This window comes from Crocodylus siamensis, chromosome 3 (genome assembly GCF_052110815.1).
Source record: "Crocodylus siamensis isolate JL-2025a chromosome 3, ASM5211081v1, whole genome shotgun sequence".
Lineage (NCBI taxonomy): Eukaryota > Metazoa > Chordata > Crocodylia > Crocodylidae > Crocodylus > Crocodylus siamensis.
Genome location: NC_143397.1, coordinates 197756424 through 197780683, shown reverse-complemented (window position 1 = coordinate 197780683; position 24260 = coordinate 197756424). Strand labels below are relative to the sequence as shown.

At 43.2% G+C, this 24260-nt stretch overlaps 1 protein-coding gene across 3 annotated transcripts; it reads left to right on the top strand.

Moving 5' to 3' along the window:
* Nucleotides 1–5077: 5077 nt before the first annotated feature.
* On the top strand, nucleotides 5078–20094 carry TCF24 (transcription factor 24). Of its 3 annotated transcripts, XM_090040097.1 has the most exons (4): nucleotides 5078–5380; nucleotides 7144–7334; nucleotides 10583–10992; nucleotides 15843–20094. In XM_090040097.1, exons 3-4 carry the CDS (start codon nucleotides 10609–10611, stop codon nucleotides 15954–15956), a joined length of 498 nt encoding a protein of 165 aa, XP_089896223.1. In that variant the 5' UTR covers nucleotides 5078–5380; nucleotides 7144–7334; nucleotides 10583–10608; the 3' UTR covers nucleotides 15957–20094. The 3 variants fall into 3 exon arrangements, with proteins under 3 accessions (XP_089896223.1, XP_089896221.1, XP_089896224.1); XM_090040095.1 differs by lacking the exon at nucleotides 7144–7334; XM_090040098.1 differs by lacking the exons at nucleotides 5078–5380; nucleotides 7144–7334 and adding an exon at nucleotides 5424–5921.
* The last annotated feature ends 4166 nt before the right edge of the window (nucleotides 20095–24260 follow it).

Sequence of the window (24260 nt, the reverse complement as noted above, 5' to 3'; positions counted from 1 at the left end):
TTTACGGAAGTGCTACTGCAATATTACTAATTGAAAATCAATTTAGTACTTGCATTTGCAGGTAACAAATTTACTCGCAATTAGCAAGTTTTACTGCGCAGTAAGCATGTGCATGTGTAGACGCACATGCTTACTGCTCAGTAAACTACACTACTGTGCAATAAAGTGTCTCATGTAGATGCACCCAAAGAGTAACAGTAGAATAGTAATTAAAATTTAATTTTAGTTTGGATACTTGAACTATCTCTACAGGAACCTGGAGTTTCAGATTAGCTGCTTTGTATCAATTTGAATGAACTATTGGATTAAAAATGCTTTTATTTATTCTCAAGATTTTCAGAGCTAACCCAGTCCACTACCATAATCACTAAATTATATTAAAACCAAATCTTGCTCCCTTACTCAAGTAAAACTGTCACTGAACCCACTAGTAGTTTTCTCTGATCAGGAAATTCAAGATCTGGCTCTCTGAATTACACAGGTGCATATTGTTTGTTTTGTCATTACTGGTATTTGTAATATTTTATTGCTGTTAAATTCCCAAAGAAAAAGTAAATGCTGTTGGGAACAGCATCTACTTTTATAGCTGCTGGACTTCTGACTTTATGCAACATGTAGCAAGATGTTATTTGGAAGAATTCTTTTCACTTTTTTGTTTCCTTCTCCATTCCAATGCCTAGTCAAAAACTGGCCATTATAAGGGATTTCTAATATTTTTCTGTTTGGATGTTCGATTTGAGACATCTAGAGCAGGAGTGGGCAAAATATGGCCACCAAAAGAGGGTGGGTAGGTGGAAGTAGTGTCTGGGAATGGGATGGGTGGCCAGGGCGGGAGCTGGGGCTGGGATTGTGGGACAGTAACAGCGCAGGGCCATGCAGGAAACAGATCATGGCTCTGCCGTAGGATGTGGCCCTGGCCACACTCATCCATCCCACTCCCAGATGCCACTCTTCACCCACCCATGCCCCCATCCCATCTATCCAGCTGAGTGCACCCTGCCCATAGGGGTCCCAGGCCAATCTCTATGGAGGCCCCACCTTCCCACTCACCCACTCCGTCCAGCACCCCACACACACACCCCATTACAAGTCTAGTAATCTACCACTTAGGGAGTTCTGGTGAGCTGTTTCAGGCTGGAGGTGGGGGGTGCTAACCCAGCCCAGCACACTGTGGGGAGAGGGGAGTTACTGACTTGGCCCACATCAGCTCACCAAAACTCCCTAAGGGCCTCCAGCCCTAATAATTGCCCAGCCCTGATTTAGAGACTGATTTTCTTCAAAAGTTTTTTCACCTCATTTAAATCAGTTGGAAAGGAGAGCACTTAGCAATAAAAGATGGAGGCATTCATTATAGAATCTACAGCTATTAAAGCCTGAAAGAACCATGATCATCAATCAGCATCTAGTCTGGCCTCCAGTATGGCACAGAATTTCACCCAATGATTCCTTCAGGCTTCAGCAAACCTAAAAAAAAAGTGGTTAAATCATAGTAAGTCTTTTAGAAAGACATCTGGCCACCAGCGGAGACCTTTTCAAACATTGACCTAACTGACTTGCCATCTAGTACATTGAAGTTTTAAGCCCTAGACAACATTTTCCTTGAATTTTGAAGGGCATATAAAATAAAATGTGGGATTTCTGCTAACTGCAGGTCTCTCAAGGAATGTTAACATTGTGCTCTCAGAGCAAGGAGAATGGAAAATCTTTCTGATGGCATGAGCCTTCCCAAAATATTTTAGATTCTTTTTTGAATTTCTGATTCTGTAAAATACATTAAACGAATTAAGTATAAAGCTTTGATTTTTGGCTACTTGGTGTTTGCACTCTTACAGTTATACGAAATTGAGAAAACTATATTTGGTTTACATAATCATTTTTGAAGAATCACCTCCACATCTGTTTAATTATATTTAATTTGGTACATTTATTTCAAGATGGCTGGATTTATTTACCTTTACAACTGAAAGTAGAAAAATCTAAGTTGATGCTAGTACTCTCTTAATTTAAGACAAGTTTTAAAAATAACTACATATGAAACCATGATTTTTAGTGGCTGTATTTTCAAAAAGACTAACTATCTTGACTGGAATTGGTTGGAAGAAGTCATTAAAACATTTTTCCCCTGGAAAATGGTATTTTGGTGTAATAACAAAACAAAGAGTTTCTCCTATGTTGTACAAAGGATCAAACTATTCTATTATTAGACAAATAGAGCACTTTAAACATGAAGATAAGCTGTTTCAATCTTCATAAAGTAGCTGCAGCTTTTTAAATTAAATTAAATATTATTATTTGTTATGTTATCTTAGGACATTATGTGATATAATGCAAGTCATGAAGTAATATCAAATATAGAAGTTAAAATAACATATTTGTAAACATTTTTTTTCATGTAGAATTGTGGAAATATTTGGGATTTCTTTTTAGCAGGTGCATTATGAATGCCACAAAGGCAATTGGAATAATAGAGCTTAGCCCAAAGCTATTAAAGGTAAAACAGTAAATGTAAAAATACGATGTAGGAGGCTGGGATTCAAGTCTCTAGTTTGCCTAGTTTACCTAATATTTCTCTATTTTATATTGTATATTCAGTGTGGCAAAGAATCCCTTTTCTTAAGTGTTGAATCAGTAGGCTATAAAATCACACTCACTTGCTTCCCCTCTAGCTCAATTGACATTTATTTTTTCCCTTAAAAAACAGAATGGCTTCAACAGGAGGACATGATCTGAGAACCTGTACTGAATTGAACCCCAGATGCAAGAGAGACAGAGAAATACCCAGTTGCGTAGATAGCATGCTGCCCAGGATGCTCAAATATAAGGCACCTGGAAAATGCTGAGAAGCAGACCTAAAGGCCACAAGGAACTTCAAATGGCAGAAACTAAGAGGCCTCCAAAGTTAGCTGCCAACTGAGAAGAGGTTTTCAGGACTGCAATTTGGGACTGGTGCCTAAGTACAAGATAGGCATCTTAAGTCTCTTTAGGAATCCAGTCCCTCAGGTTTAAGTAAGATTTTTCTGGATTTCAGACCCTAGTTTGGCCAACGCACCTCCTGAAACAATGTCAATCATATTCAATGACCTACAAAAGGTGAACAACAGTACAGGAGTCTCAAAATTTAAACTCAAATTATTCTCGTTTCACTTGACATGTCCTGGAAACATGTACTACTTCATTCACGCTGTCCTAAGATGGACTACCGAGGGCCTGACCCCTGACAGAGCCATGAGAACTTACACTGACCACGGATTGAACCACTGTGGGAAATGCAAGCAGGTATCAGCTGGTGTGAGATATCACAGCTCTGAAATGAATGAGCAGAAAAAGATCATTTTTGTGTGATTTCTTAGTTGGTCTAATAAAAGGTATCTCTGAACCAAGAGTTTTAGAGGTTTGCATTGCTGTTACAACTATGCACCAGCCAGGAAAAATAACCGCCCATTATTTGCAAGATGTGTCCACCCATTTCTACTTCTTGATTCATTCAAAAGCAGGGACTTGGCTTGCTTACTGGAATAAAAATCACAGGTACAGAGTAGCAAGACTTTCCTGCCCAGAGTAAAATAATACATCAGCTGACAGATCCCCCTGGAGCATCTAGGGCAAAAATAATTAGATTAAGTACAAGTCATTTATCCTAAATGATTGGAAGTATTTGGGGACATTACACTGTGTTTACATAGCAAGTTAATTAAAATGGCTTAAATCCTTGTATAAAAGGAGGCCAGACACTTTAACTGCTGGACATAGGTAAAGTAGAAAATCAATTAACAATCTGGGCTTATGGTAGAGGTGATACCTTTTCTTAGACCAACATGATTTTTGCAAAAAAAAAAAAAAAAGTCTTTAACTGCAAGCTTTCGGGCACATCTGGTGGGTATTTCAGCACATTGTTTTAGAAGATGTGTTGGCTGATCTAGGGTCTAAAATCCAGGAACAAATCTTATTTAAACCTGAGGGACTAGATCCCTAAAGGGACTTAGGATGCCTAGCTTGTAGGCAACATTATAGACCCTCCATCCTGAAAACTCCTACCTAGTTGCTTGTGCCAGAAAGCTTGCAACTGAAGAATTTGTTTTTCAAAAAGTCTTGGTGGTGTAATAAAAGATATCACCTCCACCATGAGCCCAGATCGGGGTTTTTCCCTCTAGACCAACAGGACTACAAGCTAAAATCAGTCAACTGCACTGATAACAAATCTGGAAAAGTGAAGTTTTTTGTGAAGTTGGTTCTTCATGGGTTGGAGTTTTCTCGCCCTAATTTGAGCAGAGAAGCTGGAGACGGACTTGGCGGGCACAGGCCTTCCTGGTGCGGGGCGGCGGCGGCGGCGAGGGCCGCCCGCTCGCCAGGGCCGGGAGGAAAGCGGCGGCGGGGCGGGAGCGGGGCTGCCGGACAGCGACTGCCGCTCGGGAAGTGCGGCGGGCGCGAAGCCCTCGCTGACACCTCCGGGGAGCGCAGGGACGGCTGTTTTCAGGCGGCTTCAAACCCCGCCGGCTGCAGGGCAGGCTGAAGGGTGTCGGCGGCCTTTGCCTGGCCCTGTGAGGGGCTCTGCAGTGAGGGGCGTCCTGGGCCCGCCTCACCGGGTCCGGGCCCGCCGGTGCCTCTCCTCCTCCAAGCTGCCCCACCTGCCGCAGGCCGTACCTGCCCTTCGCCTTCAGCCCCGTCCTTCCTCCGGCCTAATGTTTCAAATTAGAGCCGAAGATGACGGGCTTAATTTTCTTGGCCGCAAAGCCGGTAACAAATCGCTCAGACTTTATTTTTCTAATGGGCCCAGGAGTTGATTTATTGTGTCTGCCTTATCGCGGCATCGGAGCCGGCTCAGCATGTTTTCCCCGGGCTCCCTCTATCCCCGCGTGTTTATTTGGGCTGTCGCTTCTCATTACCGTGCCCGGCGCGTCGTGACCCGCGTTTCCCTCCCGGCCCCGCTCCGAGGAGGGGCCACGACGCTTCCTCCCCCCTCGCCCGCCGGGCAGAGCCGCGACCCCCGGGTCCTTCCCGTCCCGGCGCGGGGGGCGGAGCGCGGGCACGGCGCCCGGGGCGATCCCCTCGGTCCTGGGGCCGGGCCGGGCGGGGCCGCCGCCGCCGCCACGCGGGTCCCCAGCGCCCCGGGGCGGTGATTGATGAGCGGGCTCAGGTGAGCGCCGCCCGCCCGCGGCCCGAGGGAGCCGGCGCCGCCGCTATAAGGGGCTCCGGCGGCGCCTCCCGCCCACAGCCGGCGGCGGCGGGGCGATGCGAGCGGGCTGCACGTGGCGGCCGAGCCGGAGCCGGAGCCGGAGCCGGAGCCGGAGCCTTTCGGAGGCCGCGCGGGGACAGCCGCCCCCGTCCGGCCCCAGCCCGCGCTAGCGCGCCTCCCAGTGCGTGTCCGGCGGCCCCGGGGGAGGTAAGTGCTGCTGGGCCGGAGGACCCTCGAAGCGCCCCGGAGCTGCAGGGCGACGAGCCCCGGGCGGGGTGTTGGAGCGGGGCACGGGTTTCTTGGCCCGGTTGATCGCTTTTCTGGGGCCGGCGGTAGCTGGGATGGAGTTGGAGGAGCTGCCGACTCCACCCCAGCCCCGCCGCGGGGCAGCGCACGCGGTCGCCCGCAGCTGTCCTTGCCTCTCGCAGCATTTCAGCGGCAACTACGTGCAGGGTGCGGTAAAGGCAGCGGCCCAGGAAACCTCTGCCTCTCGGAAACTCCTTCAAGAAGAGTCGGGGTGGTCCTGATTTGGTTGGACAGAGCTCCCGAGATCCCGACCAACCCTCAGTGCTGTGGCTGTTACAATAACGCTCCCTGAAATGCTGCTAGTCCGACTAGGAAACGTTTGGTGCCAGAACCGGGACACAAGTTATTTGCAGAGAAAGAAAAGCTGTAATCCTTCTTCCTGTTAACGACTAACCAGAAGGTGTTGAGCTTTTCTATTTGTCTTTGGAAAAGTATCGAAAAGGTACCACTTAAATACTTCTGCACATGCAACAAACATTACTGTAGGATCTACATAGATTGCTGCTGAATTGCATTTTGCTGCATGTGTGATAATATAGTAATGTGCTGGTATGGAGAACATTAGCAGAAGTTGTCCCATTCATGCACGGACATGATTGACTCAAATATATTTATATTTAATTTGTCACACAGAAAGGTTAAAAAAGATACTGTCAGGTTAAAATGGAGTGTTTTGCAATTGATGCTTAAATAGCTCTAAATGTGCTAACTAAACAAATCTTTCCCCCCTTCATAGTTTGCTTTGCACAGTCATTTTCAGTGTTTTATTTGTATAGTTGATTTAGATATCAAACTGATGTCCTTTCCACATTTTTAATGAGAGAACTTTCTCTGCCTTTTGTTTTTAATGACATTTTAGATTTCTAAAATAGATTTGTTTGAATCAAATTTTCTTTCACCACTTATTTTAATTGTTAAATCCTCCTATACATAATGCTTGGGTTTAGGTGTTTGAAACTAAAACGGAACTTATTTCCATTCTTTACAGCAATTTTAAAACCTATGGAACATTTGGTTTACATAGAAAAATTGTGTTTTCCATAGACTTCATACACTTTTCGGTTTTAAAAAGACCAGGTAGTAGGCTTCTGTACTAGGTTTCCTTTCAGTGGACTGTTAAGAAAGTCAACATAGAAAGTACTGGGGGTACACAATATACGGGATCGAGTCCAAAGTATTGTTTTAGTTTGAAACCCCTGTTTAAACAATAAATCTACTTGGCAAGATTTCATAGCAAACATAATCTACCTCAGAAAACACTAAGATAATATCAAATATTGCCATAAACAAACACACAACCCCTGTAGTCTAGTGCATATTCTTATTTCAACTTTTGTAGTTGACTGGCTACTATTTTATCTACTTGAACTAAAATCTAGAATAAGTGCAGAGATATTATGATAAGGTGTAGAAATCCTGAAAGTACTGCTGTGGAGTTCAGTGGTCCATGCTTTACCCAGCATAGTTTGTAGAGCCTTTAAACAGTAAACCTGAGAGGGAGAAATATTACAGGTCTCTGATGCTCTGGGACTGTACTGATGCATCTGTTTCTGTGCCAGTATAGCTAACAAAAATGTGTGAAGAGTAGCCTTTCATATGCATACTCCCATTTAACTAACTGGGATGATTCATATGTCTGTGTTTCACTTCTCTGATTTTAATAGATTCCAGTATTGAGCAATGAATGACCTATCAACACTCAGTGAAGTAAATGGAAAGAGTCCCATTGACTTTGGGATTTGCATTGGGTCCTAGATGAGAAATTTTACTGATGATGGATGAACCAGAACAAAATCTATCCACTTTTTCCTTAGTTGTATTGGCTCTGCATTGCCAGCAAGCTGGGCTATTTGGGGTATGATTTTTTTTGTTTGTTTTAATTTTTTGGGGGGGGTGAGGGGGGAGGGGGTTGGATGGGGGTTTTTTTGTTTTGGTTTTTGGGGGCAGTTTTGGTCACCAAAATTTATGCACTTCGGGTTCTGAAAATACTATAATTTGTACCATATTTCTGACACATGCTGGATTTTAAGATAAAAGGAAATAGATATGCAGATGATTTAAACATCGTTCCTCAAGTACATGCATGAGTTCTTGTTTTTAGGGTTCACTTTTTACTTTCAAAATAAAGCATCAATATACACAGAGATTTCCCTCTGGTTTTCAATATATGACAACATGGAATATTAAGTACTTTATAAATAATTCTCTTGCACTCTAAATGAAGCAATGAAAGTAAGCCAGCCATTCTATCCAAGTGTGCTCAATATAACTATAAACCAAATGAATTCCAAACCAATCGGAGCACAAAACAACACCCCTTTCCACGCGTGCACCCATATTAAAAAACATCACCATTGAACTGTTGATCTTTCACAGTGATCACCCATAAACTTTGTTCTTCATTCTACTCCTCCTCCTCTTCCTTTCTTGTTTTCCCCTCTTTCTTTCCTCTTTGATTTTGTCTACTACTCTCATTTCCATCTTTTACAAAATGGTTTAAATGGGTGATGCAAGTGCTTAAAGTTAAGCACATGCTTAAATGTTTGGAAGAACCATGGCCTAAACATTTTTCTTTTCCAGTGCATCAATTAGAAACTGTAATAATTGATTTGTATATTACATATTTGATGGCCAGAGCCTGATTACAAAATATTGAATAGAAGATTTAGTAACTTCTTATTTTGTTTACCAAAGAGAGAACAGATCTCCAATCTGTGAAAGATGCGGTCTGATTCATGTAGCATATTGTTCTGACTTTATGTGTACCTTTTCCTCTGCCTCCCTCAAAAGAACCAAAAAACTGCACTCGGTTTGTATGCAGGACTGACCTACAATCTGGCATCTATGCAGTCTTCAATCTTTGTTCTTGGGTTCTTCTTCTGCATTAACTAAAAATGCTAACTCCATCTTTTTGGCCCAGTTTTTATTTTAATATTTTTTGCTTGTATTTGACCCTTTGGGTTCTTTTTTTGGTTGGTTGATTGTCCTGTGAGATTACAGTTCAAGATCTCTTATCTAATTATCAATTTATATTTGGAGTAAAAAGCTATTCACCCTTCCGCCCCAAAACCAAGCCTGAAGAATGCGGTGTCAGCTCTTACAAGTAGATTAATTTATGGTATTTAGTAGCTTTGCCAGAATAAAGGGTGCAGGATCAGGTCCTTAAGCAGGTATAATTTTTAGAGCTGTAGTGGTGAATTTGTGGAAAGTATTCCCAGGTAGGTGGTGGGATTATGTATAGTAATTATGTATTAAAATATATTTAAGTAAAACTTGGATTATACAGTATATGACATTTAACAAATTAAAGGAATGTTAGCTTTATGGGTGGGAGGAGCTAGCAATGATTTCTGGAATTCAGGAAGGAAGTTTTCACTATCCTCATCTTTCCACAAAACAGCTTTGGCTTGTTTTTTACCAGGGGAGTGTCTCTTGTCCTCCTCTAACATAACAAGAAAACAGTAGAAATTGAAATAAAGTTTACAGTTTTCAGAGGACAGAGCTTGCCCAGTGGTACTTCAGCAGCTGCAGACATGAAACAGCCGGTGGCCAGCTTCTCTGACCCCTTATAGCCCCCAGCCTAATTCTGCTGTTGAAAGAATCACTGCTGCTTTCCTTTGACTCTGCTCCTTGCAAGCGAAGAGAGGATATCCGGCTCTGTGTAACTTTGCCCCGAAAAGAATTTGGATGCATCTTTAACCAGCTCTTATTATTTTTATAGCAAATAACAAAATAAAAGGAAAAGCAAAAACCAAGCAATTGTCCTCAGTTTTACAGGTCAGAATGCTGTTGTTCACTGGAGTTGACAACTTTAAGTTTCTCTCCTGGTTCTTGTATCTCACACGGTGCTCAACACCCCACTGAGTACCATATAGTAGCACAATAAATGACATAACTGGCATCCACATAATTGTGGCTGTCTCCTTCTTTGTCCCTTTTTTTTGGTCAGAAAACTATGAGACTCTTTACCTATAGTGTGTGTGTGTGTGTGTGTGTGTGTGTACTGCTTGTGGTTTTCATTAGTAAATACAAAGCTGCAATGTACCTTGCACTTGGAAGAGAAGATCTGGTGGGTTTTGGTAGGTCTGAAGTAAAGGAGCACCAATGCATTGGTCCAATATTGGATTGGCACTGATATAAAGAAAATTGACTATATCAGAAATTGGCCTGAAGTGGCTGATAATTGGGCTGATAAATGCTCATGCATGCATATAGCTCAGCTGGTAAGTCTGTGGTGGAGGCGGGGGGGCAGATCTATGGCCCCCACAGCAAGGGAGGGAGTGGGGCTGGGGTAGGAGCTGCCCAGCCAGGGTGGGGCAGGCGTAGGACAGAGCCAAGGCGTTTCCAGGGGGGCACAGGGAGGAGAGCTACAGGGGTGCTGCAGCCACCTCAAATTTTGCTGAAGTGCCTCCCAGTGTCACTGCCCACCCTTAGTGCAGTGCAGCACAGCTCCCAACCCCAGCCTGCAGCTGCAGCCCACCTGTCCTGTCCTGTCCAACACATCTGGGGGCACATGCCCCCCCGTGCCTCCCAGACAAGCAGCAGGAACTGCCCCCCTCCATGCCCCCTGGACAAGCCGTGGCAGTGCCTACCCCAGCCCGAGCCCCACTCTTATCCTCACCATGGGGGGCATTGATCTGTCCCTCTATACCCTCTCCCCTATTCCCTTCCACCACAACAGGCTTACCAGCTGGACTCAGCTGTATTGGAAATCAGATTGATATTGGCCAATGTCTCCTTAAAAATCGGTTATCGGTATTGGCTCCCAAAATGTCTATTGCTTCACCTCTAGTCTAAAGAATTGCAGGAATTTCTGCAGTCTTGATTTGGCTCCTTAGAGAGCATTGTCTCTTGTACAAGCAACCTTTACCTGGCTATTGACAGTCCTGTTATGCAAAAAGAACACAATTTTTATCAATATCTTTTTTTCTTGGTGTTTTTAAATTAATTGTGTTGCACTTAAGCATATATATGTTGGTTTAGTACACAGAGAGGACTTCCTTCTTGTGTAGAAGGTATTTTGAGCTTTGCTGTAGACTTATGGTACTGCTGCTGCTGCTGCAAGTGTCTGTTTGGTTTCAGAGGTGTTCTTGTTACTTGCAGGATCCTCCCTTTCTGGGAAGTCACCGATGGACTATAGAAATGTATCTGAGAATGGCAAGGACATCTCCAGCCCTAGTTCAGAGCCTGACTTACTGCTGACTTCAGCAGCTGGCAGTAATTCCTGCTCTTCCTCCTCAGCTGGGCAACGGGCTGGAGCAACACCTGGGAGACCAGCAGCTGCAAATGCTGCTCGGGAGCGCAGCCGCGTGCAGACTCTGCGGCACGCCTTTCTGGAGCTGCAGAAGACTCTACCTTCTGTGCCACCTGACACCAAGCTCTCCAAGCTGGATGTGCTGCTCTTGGCCACCACCTACATCGCACACCTCACCCGTAGCCTACAGGATGAGGAAGAATTGCCTGGGGAGGGCTTGGGTACCCTGAGAGGAGATGGCTACCTGCACCCTGTCAAGGTAGGGCATCTAAGGTATCACTAGCCCCTTCTCTTAGTAATGAATGAGCTTATGTGGATTTGAAATGCTTATTTGATACTAAAGATGCAATCAAAATTTTTACCTTGTTAAACTTAAATGCTGTGCTTAATTGGAGTACAGTATTTCCAGAACTTTACCTAGGCCTTAAAGGCATGATTCAAGGCACACAAGAATTAAGTATTTCCACTAACTTCGGTGGGTTTAGCAACTGGCTGTCAAATGTGGAAGACACCCAAGGGCTAGGGCTGATGTAGCTAATGAGATGAACAGCAGCCGAACACAAAGTCCTAGCCAAAAAGCTCATTGGAGGGTGCATCTACACATGCAATTAATGTAACTGAGCATGGGAGACTGGTGCCACCTTAGTCGGGGGGGTACATAGTATCATAGTAGCTAGAGTCGGAAGGGACCTAGGTAGATCATCTAGTCCGACCCCCTGCCTTGGCAGGAAAGAGCACCGGGGTCAGATGACCCCGGCAAGGTGCTTATCTAACTTCCTTTTAAAGATCCCCCAGCAGCCAATCTCAGGGGGCGGAGGGTCCCCACAGCTGATGACACCGACTGGGAAATAACCATGGCACTCCCAAAAGTGGCTGCGGTGCTTCAACAGGTGCTTGCAGGGGGGGGACTGGTGCTCCTGCCTGCCCCCACTGCCTGTTGCCTAAGCGCAGCCTGTCAGGGGGTATAGCCATGCTCTCAGGGGGTGCACTTGCACCCCTGTCCACCCCATGTGTGTCGCCACTGCAACTAAGTAAAGTCTGGTATGGTTTACATCAGAGTTTATTGCTGCTCCATGCTGTGTTTACACAGATGCCCAGGACCGCAGCATGTTAAGCTGGGTTGGAGTGGCAACAGTTGACAGGGAGCCTTTAGGGGATCAGCCTGGGAGTGCTCCAACCTAGCTCAACGTGCTGCTGAGGGGCTGGCTGGGACATAAGTGCTTCAGTGCCAGGGCTAGCCATCAGGCAGCCCAGGCACTGAAGCACCCTTGTGCCCTGGCCAGCCCCATCGGTGTCTACACATGCTTTGCAGTGCACTCAATGCCACTGCAGTATTGACAAGTACTATTCTGTGGCAGCATCTGTTGGTTTACTATGGCCTAATAGGACTGCACATGTAGATGCTGAGACTTTACTGTGAAGCTAATTATTCAGCTCTGCAGTAAACATTTATGCATATGCACTGGCAGGGTAGGAATGGAAGCCTAGAGTACTGCTTAGAAAATCCAGTAATACCCATTATAGTAAATGCAGCTGTGGGTGACATGATCCACTAGTATACAGCAATGATCCCCATCGGGACAAAGTTTGGTAGAATTATTCAGACTGTTCCCTTTCTCTTTGATTGAACTCAGACATAAGAGGTAGCATTAGTTATTGTTTGTACATGCAGTCATTATGTAAAGGAACTTTTATGACTCTTTGTTTAAGACTCATTCTACTTTATAACCAGGTTGGGTACAGGAGTGCTACCAAGAAAAGGTAGCTAGGACAAATGTTGAACAGATGCTAGGTTGAATCTGAATGCATTACACAAAGCATTTAATCTCAAATTCAATTTCAGGTTGTTTGCTTGCTTGCTTGCTTGTTTGTTTTTTGAAGATCACCGTTTTGTTTTACACTTGAAATTCTGCTGAATCCAGGATGATTCAATTATGACTAATTTTGAACTGATCTCTAATTTCTCGCAAATTCACTGAACCAATCAAAGAGTTCCTTGTTTACAATATTAAAATTGTTCTTACTCTTATTCATTCTCATTCATTTTCTGTATATGTATGTACAGTCTCGCACATTATGCCATATTAGCCAACAACCTACAGAAGGACTAGTTTAATTTAAATCAGGCAATTGGCTTACATATATGATTATATATGACTTAAGAGCTTACATGACTTCTTTAGGAAGCCAAAATATTAAATATTCCATCTAAGAAATTAAGGTTCTTAGCTTGAAGATGTTTATTTCATAATGTAGTCAATAATTTATATGCATGTCAGAACAAGTTCTGGCCCTTACATCACTTTCCCTGATGCCCGTAATAGGTTTGACTGATCACAGTGGTTTGATCCTTGTAAAAATTGGAAACCATTACAAATAATTATAGAAGTCACCAAATTTTTTTAATTGGTTATATGGATAGTTAAATTGTCCAGAAGTACAGTTCTCTAGCGATTGGATTAAAATTAGGTTGATTCATTTTGCAGGGCTTTTTTTTCTAATTTTAATCCTGTTTCATGTATTACTTTTTCAAGCAGAAATAATATAGATTTAATTTAGGATGCTAGCAAACAAAGTAAATACGTATAATATACTCAGTATATTTTAAAATAAGTGTGTGTTTGTGTACACACTTATTTTCTTTACACTGGCAGCTAATAAAAGTGTGCTATGTACAAATTCCACTATATTCTTTACATGAACAAACTTGAATGTGATGCAAAAGTAAAGATTATAAACTCACAATTAAAAGATGCATGTATGATAAATTTTAAAAGTATAAAAGTTGAATCCAAATACAGTTTTAAACACTGATCAAGAAGCATGATTAATTGAAAGATACTAAAACAAAAATCTTAAGATGCCTTAATAAAGGCATAAACCCAACAGAATTCCTTTTGCTATATAAGAATATAATGGAGTTTTTTCTAGTAGACATAATGTTTGTTTACCTCCTGCATTTCTAGGAGTAGGATTCTTAGTACGGCTATGTGAAGCTTCAGTAGCCGATTTGATTTGAAGGAGATTCCGCGGCTGAATCTCTGAATCCAAATCGAATTGGGAGACCCATTAAAAGGTCTGAATCGAATCAGGAGCCTCCAAATTGATTTGGTGCTGATTCGGCCATAGACTAAACAGGCAGCAGTCCTTGACCACCAGCTGGTAAGTCTGTTGTGGTGGGCGAATGGGAGAGGGAAAGCAGGTGTGGGAAGGGGTAGATCAATGCCCCCAAAGTGAGGTAGGGATTGGGACTGGGATTAGCTGCCCAGCCGGGGTGAGGGGCACAGGATTCAGGGAGGGGGGCTTCCGCCAGTCCGGGAGGGCATGAGAGTGGGTGTGTGCCCCCAGATCTGCGCAGGGTAGGCTAGGCCGGGCTGCAGTCTGGGAGGATAGCTCGAGCCACCCACCACCAGGCTGCACTGTTCAGGGCGGGTGAAGCCAGGGCTACATTCTGGGTGGCTCGCCCTGGGAGTGCAACCCTGGCTCCGCCTGCCTCCCAAAGTGCAGTGGAGTGGGGGCTGCAGCCACTTAAAAATTCCCCATAGCCCCTGCTGCCAACCCCTCCCCTATCCAGGTGTGGGTACACACGCCCGCCTCCATGCCCTGCCACTGCTCGCCCAGCTGGGGTGAAGCTGCGGCTTGTCTGGGAGGTGTAGGGAGGCTGGGCGAGCAGCAGGAGGGCATAGCCCCTGCTCCCAGTGCCTTCTGCCACCTGTCCGGAGCACAGCCTGGCACAGCCCTCCCCACGCAGATCCAGGGCCATACGCCCGCTCTCATGCCTCCTAGACAGATGGCACACAGTGGTGGGAGCTCTTTTCCCTAAGTCCTGTGCCCCCTGTCCCAGCTGGGCAGCTTGTCCCAGTCCCAGGCCCAGTCCCTCCCTTGCTGTGGGGGTATTCATCTGCCCCCCTCCTCCCTCTGCCCACCACAACAGAGTTACCAGCTGGAGGCAGCTGCGTCCAGCATGGTCGAGGACTACTGCCTGTTTAGTCCATGGCCAAATCTCTGGATCCAGATCAGGACAGTGATTTGAATCATTGAATTGCTGTCCCTCCAAATCTGCCGAATCCAAATTAAATACTTGCTGCTTCACACTGGCTTAATTCTTAGATGATGTCGCACTAGGGGTGGGCAATTATTTGGGTGCTGGAGACCCACGGTACACCATAGGTGCCTGCCGTAAGGTCATAGTATCTGGGGCAGCTCCTTTTAGCTCTGAACTAGATAGGTGGGGTGCTGCCAGTCTAGCCTGAGCAGAGGGGAACCAGGGCCTGAGCACGGCTGGCCCAGGGCCCATCACATGGAGTCAGATGGGCAGGTGGGACTGCTTCCACCCAGTGTCCCCCTATGGCACCAATGGAGTTTGGAGCCAGAGCTGCTAGGGCCTGTGTGGCTCACCCAGGGCTTGCTGTGCAGTGTTGAGTAGGTGGATGGGAGCTGCTTCCACCCAGTCTCCCCTGTAGCTGCCGCCTGCGCCACCTGCCCATGGTCTGGACAGAATCAAAAGGTGGGCCGAATATGGCTCCCAGGCTCCATTTGCCCATCCATGTGTCCTACCATTACAAATGCCCGTGTGTTTCTAGATTTATGGGGATTCTCAGAAACAACATCAGTATAACATTTTGCTGTTTTGAAATCGCTATGTTGTGACCTCATTATGCGAGAGGCAAGGATTTCTTAGGGTGATTATTTTTTATTGGATCAATTATTTAGTTGGATTAAAGTTAGACAAGCTTTTGAAAGCAACATGTTCTTCCTCAGGTCTCAACCTATGCTTTCGAAAGTTTGTCTAACTTTTAACCCAACAACATAGTTGGTTCAATAAGAGATATCACTCTAAGAAATCCTTGCCTCTCTCATAATTTTTGGACCATCGTGGCTTCAATGTCACTTTTACTCTACCATGATTTAATTACACAATTTTCCAATAATTTGAGTCATTAAATACTGACATGCACAATACATTTTGCAGTAGCTGTAAAATTTTTAATTTTATTTTATTGTGACCTCATTACTATTTAATTTTTGCTTTAATTTATATTTCAGAAATCATATTCCATGTTTAGGAGATGCTGTCTTTGTGCACCTTGTTTTATATTTGTCTTGCAGAAATGGCCTATGCGATCCAGATTATACATTGGAGCTACAGGACAGTTCTTGAATCACACATTGCAAGGAGAAAATACAAACCAAGGAGAAACATCAACAAATTCACAAATTTAATCTTTTTTCTTTTTTTAAATATTTATTACACCAGATATACCATATTTAAATTAAAGCACATCTTCAGGTAAACTACACTTTCCGACATTCTGCTTATGGGTGAGAGGGGATTGATTCTTAAATGTATTCTACACCTCGTCAAGTAAATGTGAAACGTTTTTTTGTCCTTAATAGTGAAGACTGATGTTTGAAATAGGAGGTAACACTGATATGTACAATTGCACTCACCACCAACCTAAAGTAGTGGGCCAAGGTGATACTGCTAATAGCCAATGAAGAGGAAGCACTCTCATCTGCTGAGCACAGACAACTCACAGAAAGTTTTATGTAAGAAAAAATACAGTATTGACTGTATCATAGTGCAATACAAGCTTTAGTTGGAAAACGAAAAGCAAGTACATTTTAATATTTACAAAGAAGAAAAAATCCAAATAATGCATACACTTTTTTTTGACTGGGTGAAACCCTGGCCTAATTGAAGTCAATACCAAAGCTTTCATTAGGTGAAGACAGAAGTGACAATTTTGCTTGATCTGGCCCCTGAAAGGGCTCTATAGCCATGACCAACACAAGTGCATGGCTGCAGAGTGTTTTAAAAGGACCCAATCCTGTGAAAATCTGGATCCGTCATTGCATGAGGGTTCAATGAAAACTCTTCAAAATGGAGTGTCTTCAGTAACTTGTGTCTGTGCACCCCGGGAGCAGGGCTGGGCTGAACACAGTTCAGCCTTGCTCCTGGCACTGTCTTCAGAATGGGAGGAGGTGGGGAAGTGGAGGGAGTTCAGACAGGGGTCTTTTTTTCAGCTGTCACTGGAGAATGGGGTGGGTGGATTGGAGCCTCTCCACCCCACCTCCCTCCAGAGCCTGCTGGGCAATCCTCAGAATGAGATCCCTCTGCTCCCTTTCCCCTACTCTCATTCTGAAAGCAGCACTGGGGCTGGGAGTGAGAAGGGGTGTTGCTAGGGGAGAGCAGCTGCACACTCGCAGTTGCTCTAAACAGCAGCTCAATTCCCCAACTCCTGGGACCCAACAGTGAATGCCTGTTGTGTCTGAGTCATTGTTACAACTCGGGGTGCTTCCTGCAAAGTGCTATGCCTTGTAATGGGAAGGTGCTCTTCTGTCTGTGCCTACTGATTCCAGTAGGGGTAGGGGTAAGATTTCACAATAGAGGTGAATCTCAGATGATCTTCACATTCTAATTTCTGTACTTTCATTTTAAAATGTGAATGTATATTCATTGTGAAGTGAAAAGTGTCCTGCAATTTACTACCACAGACCTTCAAATATTACACAGTACAAACTGCTTTTAGATTGAATGTAGTAATAATATATATTTATGTATCGATCAGTAGTATGGTGTTGTACGTTACTAGGCTTGAAATATTTAAAATGTGTTCTGGGATTAATCCAAAGAAACAACTTGTTTGTTTTAAATATCATGATTTATTTACTATGTCTTTTAAGTAATTTGTATTTAAGAAATTGAGCTCTTATGTTTTGCTGGTTCCTGATCCACCTCGTTTTAAAATACCTGCTGTAAATAGGCAATCATAAGTGAAATTAAATGTGCAGTCAGATACCATCCAAAAGTTTCTATTATGTAAAAGCTTGTACATGGGTACTAATTAATGCTACAACTAATATTTTATTAAACACTATTAATTGGAAACTTCTATATAAACAGCTGTGCTGAAGATTTAATACAAAAATGTATCAGCTTAATCTCCTATAGTGCAAGAAACAATTAGAATGTAAGAGGATGATAGTTTGTATTTACTATACCAGTTTTTGTGGGTGGACTTAATGATTTAAACTGCAGAGATCCATTTCACAGGTAAAGAAAAATCGCTCACTTAAGACCAAGTTTTGAAAAAACTACCTGCCAATTTTAGTACTTCAGGTTTTTTTGAGCGTTCAGCTTGAGGCCATTTCAGCTTCATTTTCAGAGATTCTGAACACTTCAGTGTGAATTCGGAGTGCCCAGCACCTCTGCAGAGATGCTAAGCATGTTAGCTAGTATTTAGAGTGCTCAACACCTCTGAAATCAGGTCCTAGTTTCTCCTGATTGGACACTAAAATCAGTAAGTACATTTGTAACACAGCCCTAAGTGATTTTTTTTTGTTTGTTTGGGGTTTTTTTGTTCAAGGTCATATATGAAATGGGTGGTAATACTAGGAACAGAACACTTTTTTTATACTTTAACCACAAGAATACGCTTCCTCTTTGATATAATTTCAGAAAGACTTTTTGCAAATTGTATTTTTTTAAATAGTGTATTAAGGAAGTAATAACTGCTGAACCCATTCAGTCAGATCTAAGGTAAGACTCTCTTTGCTGTCATTGGAGAACTATACAAGTAGCTAGCAGTTCCTTTTGAAACTTGAATTCTTTTGTAACTTACATAACCTTACTCCCTACTGTATAAAGTATTTATTAAAGATCTAGCACAGTACAAGCATTGATCTTCACAACATTCCACCATGCAGGAAAGTCTTATCTTCATGTTACAAAAGAAAAAGGATCAAGTAACTTGCCTAAGTCAGTGACAAAGTTGAGGATAGAGCCCAGAACCTCTGATTTTTGGTCCATATTCACCTCCTTACTGAACTGCCCCTCCAAAATAAACTAAAGTTTAAAAAAAAGTATAAAAAGTTTAATATTAATATGGTAAGATACATACTAATTATTTTGCATGGACATTCATTTTAGGTATTTTTTTTTTCTTTTGATCAATGTTCCTGATAGCAAAAAAGTAAAATGTGGAGTTTCCCATATCAAGACTGGGAGTGTATAATACTTGTTAAAAATCTGCAAGAAGAGTTGAACACAAAGATGACAAAATTAGAAGATATTACAGGGTTGCTTTTTCAGGTAGTCAAATCTAAAGAAGACTGAGGAATTTATTTGGATTAAAGAAATGAGAAATGCAAAGCAGAATACATAATTTTAATAAATTCTAAATTGAAAGTAGTAGTTTCAGAAAAAAAAGAACCCATGTGAAATGCTTGTACGAGTGAAGTTAATAACAAAACACCTATTTTACCCTTAGACATATTGTATTGAGAACTTAATGAAGACCTTTGCTCCCAGTGCAGCTGTAGTTGAGAATATGCAAAGCAAGATGATGCATCAAAAAAATGGAATAGAAGTCTGGAAAAGGAGGTGTCGGAGAAGGGAGTTAGAAAAGGGCAGCAAGAATGTTTAGGGGCACATAAGAACTTTTATAACATTTGAAAGACCTGGATCCTTTGTTCTACAAAGAAAAGTAAGAGGGGACATGAAAATAGCACACACAATAACAAATGGCTAAAATAATTTAGATTAGCATCCATGTTCAGCCTTTCTTATATTACAGGAGAATGGGATATCAATTAAATTAAAAGGGGGAAATATTAAAACTGATAAAAGTATTTTTCATAGAGACCCAACTCACCTGTAGAATTAATTGCTGCCATATATTTTTTTGAAAACAAGAGCTTACCAGGACTATAAAAAAGATTATGTATAGCATTATAGAAAAGTAACAGGAAAGGGTCTTCAGGAGGTCACCTAGTCCAACCGTTTGCTCAAGGCAGAATCCACCACATCTAAATTATTCCAGACGTGCTTATTGAATCTATTCTTAAAAACTTTGAAGGATAGCACAGATTTCCTAGAAAGGTGGTAAAATCCCAGATGTTTGACTACCCTCACAATGCGGAAGTTATTTCTTTATTTTAATCTGAATATTTGGAACTGTAATAGTTAATATTTCACCTTAACACATCTTCTCAGGATGCAGGACAAGACCATGCTCTACCTGTACCAAAAGTTTGGAATAATTTTTTTCTGAGGTGAAGTTGTTTCGTAAGTGTCAGCTTCAGGATTTTATGTGCCACCTTCTACAACAATTGGAATGGTAATGGTCAGAAACAAGATGTTAGCCTGGATGAACCATTGGTCTGAGCCAGGGTAGGAACTTTTTCTGTTTTAGTGTTCCTAAATGAAGCATGATATTTAGACAAGAATAGATTTGCTGAAGGTACAGTTCAACTTCAGGTATCTAAAATGTAACTGATATTTCCTATACACAAAATTAAAGGATGATCTGGTGATTGCATATTATTCTAATTATAAACTTAATGTTTTACAAAATTGTCTTATAGTTAAGTTGGCTTTTTGTTAGGTTTGGTACTTTCATTACACCTCAAATGGGATGATTTTTTTCACTCTACAGGCTTAGTGATTAGAGACTTTAATAGAACTTCCACTGCTATCATCACAGCTTCTCATTCAGTACAATACCAAATTTAAACTAGTTTTACATGAACACACACATATGCAGAATGTTTTGAATATCCCGATTTATGTATTTTTCAGCCTGTACATACAGCTGCAATTACAATACTATGCCTTCTAGTTAATTTTTCATCTTTGTTAATATATTCCCTGCCACTCGTTATTTTTCCCTTAGAGACTACTAAAAAGAACAGAACTTTCATTGTGCTTGGGTAAATTGAGAAGTGAATTATTTTTCTGTGGTTTTTACTTGTACTGAAAATAGTTCTGTGTTGGATTGATATAAGAATATAGTCCTGCATCAGTTCTTTCACAAAGTAAACTGTGGGGTCACTACTCTTCCTCTTAGAACTACATACTCAGATATCCTTAAAATATTTTTCCTTTCTTAACCCTATCCTTGAAACTTTTCAGGAAACCTCTATTTTCTAGCTCATGCCACAGTCCTGCAAGCTGTTCCATTTTTATAGATCTGTGTATTAATTTATATAGATCTATGTATTAAAGTAGAGCTCCAAAGAAGACGGGAAAACACTGAAAGACATCACGTACAGGGGAAAGCTTGCAAGAGTTGAATCCAGGGTCTAAATCTGCAACCTTTATTTATATGAGTAAATGTTCAGTGTTACATGTAGCAAGTTTAGACTATTTGTATGAGTACAGACAACCCCTGCTTAGTGCTCTGAATTGGTTCCTGAAAAACCAAGCATTAAGCGAAACTGAAAGTTTTTGATGACACAAGATGGCGACTGCAAGTGGCTTTTTTTTAATGACTCAAGATGGTGACCATGAGTGTTATAACAAAACTCACTGAGCACTAAGTGGAATCAGGTATCAATTTTAAATAAGCATTATAGCAAAACAGCGTTAAGTAGGAGTTGCCTGCACATTTTGCATGCTCAGGCTTCAGATTCATCAACTCTATTAGATGTGATTAATTCTGAAGGATTTCCTACACACTAACATTCAATTGTCAGAACTCAACACAGCTATTATTACAACAGCAATTATTAAAATCCCTATGGCTAGTGGTCCAATTAGCAATAAAATGTCAGTCAGGAATAATCAGTGATTTGGATTATTTGCACAGAAATAATTTCAGTAAAGTTCATGTGCTCCTTGTGTTTGAGCATTAATTTTCCATCTGATGAGAACCACAGTTTCTGGCATGGAGCCCATGGACTGATCGCAGATTTGGAATGTTGATCTTGAACACAAATATAAATGCTAATTCTGCCTAAAGTTCAAAAAAGCCGACCTGTATTAAAAAGGCTCTGAATAAAAAAGCAATGCACATACACTTTGAATACATTCATATGAAGCTGACATAAGCAAAGGAGTCACAAAGGTACAGTCATCATAGGCAACTTCCTTTCTGTTCCAAATTGACTTTCTGGTGTAGACTCCTTGGGGGAACTTCATGGATTTCCAGAGGATGCAAGATGTTCATGGCTATGAAAAAGGACTGTTGTCCCGGGGGCTGACATTTTTGTTTACTAATGAGGTTTACAGGTGTAAGTACAGCTCCTATAATGGCTCAGTGGAAAAATAAACATTTATATTCACTCAAGTACACTCAAGTTAAAAGTATGTTAGGATGCAAAGTCAAGGACTCAAGGAAATGCCAATATGATGGCTGCAGCCCCCATACATGTATTTTGCAGTGTTTCCACCATCCCATGGGAAGTCTAGCTGAACCAGAAATAGAATCCTGCCTCCTAAGTCCCATCGGTGTCTTCAAAAGAGAATGTCCTTTCTCATAGTCACCTCTTTCAGTTGCAATCTTTATATACAAAATATATTTAATCAGGAAACCCTTGGTGCTTATTTCTGGATCTAGGGGGACTTGTAATCTAGTAGATGCAGCTAGTATGGCCAAGCACATAAATTTCATATGTTAATTTTGATGGCGAACATGGCTAGGTGGGTGAGATATGGGTCTGCTATAGTAGGGATGCTAGACTCAAACCCCAGTAATGTATGGGAGCCTGAACTACCTTTAGGGTCCTCCTCTGGACAGGGCCAGTGTAGGGCAGCATGCACTATCCTATATTTTTGCCCTTTTGTAGACATAAGGCTATACCACAGAGCAGATGAAGTGGAGAGCTCTGCAGTGATTCTGGTACAGTGAGACTCAGCTAGAGTCCTGGGCTATCTCAACATCCTTTCAAGGGTGCCATGCAACACTTAGAACAAGCTTTAGAACAGCTTTTGAGGGAAAGAATAATATAATGCATGAGGGTAAAATGAAAATGAAATGAAATGCACCATGGGTTTACCAGACTGACCTAATCTCTTTCTGGGGTTAGGTAAGATTTTTCTAGATCACCAATTCTCAGTCAGGGTGCTGAGGCATGTGGAGCTGTTTTGGGATCCTTGTGTAACTACTGCCTCCTGATCCTGGTGAGGGCACCAGCAGCCAGTCACCAGTCACAGGGTGTGGGGATCCCCCAGCAGCTGATCAAACCAGAAGAGCCAGCAAACCAAAAGTGCCAGCAGCACTTCTCTTGGTGCCCTCACATTCTCGGGGAGGCACCGGCCATCACCCCCCACTCCCCGGCTGGCAAGGGCCAATCTCGGGGGAGGCATGTGCCCCCTCCATGCCCTCCCTACGTGTCACCTACAAAGGGTGTCGCACAATGTTAGAACTGTTAGGTGTGCAAATGTGATTCACAAGACAAATCCAGACAAGTCCAGATGAGTGTGGCCCTGCAGTATGTGGCACCACAAACACATCTACAGTACTGCAACAGTCAGGCATTCTCCGTGCTGTGAGGGTGCACTGCCTGTGTATGCTCTGCTCCAGTTTTTTTTTTTTTTACGTGGGTTTTTTGATCCTTGAATGATGTTCTGTTTCCTTTTTTCCATGGTTTTTTTTGACCCCTGGATGTCCAGGAGTCAAAAAAACTGCACGGAAAACCAAAACGGAGCAGCACACGCTCTGGCAGTGTGCACTGTTGAAAAGCAGAGCTGGGCTGCCCGGAGCCATGCTGTGGCTGCCAGCCTGGCTCCACCTGGCAGGATCATTGCAGCCGCAGCCATGGGAGGCCCCCCAGGACAGGCTGCCTAGCCCAGTGCTTACCGCAATCTCCCCTACCCCACCTGGGGTAACTTGCTGCGCACCAAAGTGCATGCGGCATGGGCGTTCCCCAGAGACAAGTAGCTGTGGTGCAAGGCATGCCACTGCCACTTCTTCCCTGGGAACCGAGCGTGGGCTCATTTGGCCATGGGCCCAGAGCTTTCAAATAGGGACCCACACTGTGAAAAGCAACTGGACCTGTCCTGGTTTTTCCAAGTTCGCATGACAGAAGAATGGCTCTAGTCCAGCGGTTCCATGGGGTCATGGGGGTGGGGGGTTGTGGGCTGAGAATGAGCTGTGCTGAGGAAATGGGGCCATAAATGGGGTCATGCTGAAGAAAAGTTTGGAAAGGCTTTTCTAGTACTTTACTGTAGCCAAAAAACAAGTGAAAACGAAGGCAGCGTTTTCCGAGGGGGTTGTGAGTCTAGCAAGGGTGCGTTTAAAACGTCTACTCTCCAGTCTACAAGACGCTGAGAGGCAGGCTGTAGGAGACAGACGCTCGCAGCTGGCTGCTGAAGGGAGCTCTGTAGCAGGCAGGTCTTCAGGGCTGAACACGATGTCCCGGTCCGGGGTTAGGCTGGCGAGCGTCTCCGAAGGCCCCGCTTCAGCTTCCGATGAAAGCTGGCTGGAAACCAGCTAGGCCGCCATCACATGTTCAAGCACTTTTACAGCCGGCTGGCTCCTTTGATAGCCGGACAGTCACGTTTCTTCCGCGACTACCGTGTGGCCGGTCTAAGTTCATCATGCGCTTCACCCGGGACCTGCGCGGTAAGTGTAACCGTGTGGCAGCGCCGCAAGGCAAGGCCAGCACGCAGGGGAGGGGCCGGGCGCCTTCGCCTCAACCCGGGCGACAGTCGGGCCGGTATCAGCGCAAAAGCCCTCGCGGCGCCCGGCAGGTGGGGGGCGGCCGGTTCCCCAGCGCGGGAACACCGAGAGCGCAAAGAAG

What these genes read in the sequence shown, in the direction of transcription:
- TCF24 (XM_090040095.1), top strand. Translation starts at nt 10,609, where the DNA reads ATGGACTATAGAAATGTATCTGAGAATGGCAAGGACATCTCCAGCCCT. An exon ending in GCTACCTGCACCCTGTCAAG is followed by an intron (nt 10,993 to 15,842) that starts GTAGGGCATCTA and finishes TTTGTCTTGCAG; the next exon opens with AAATGGCCTATGCGATCCAG.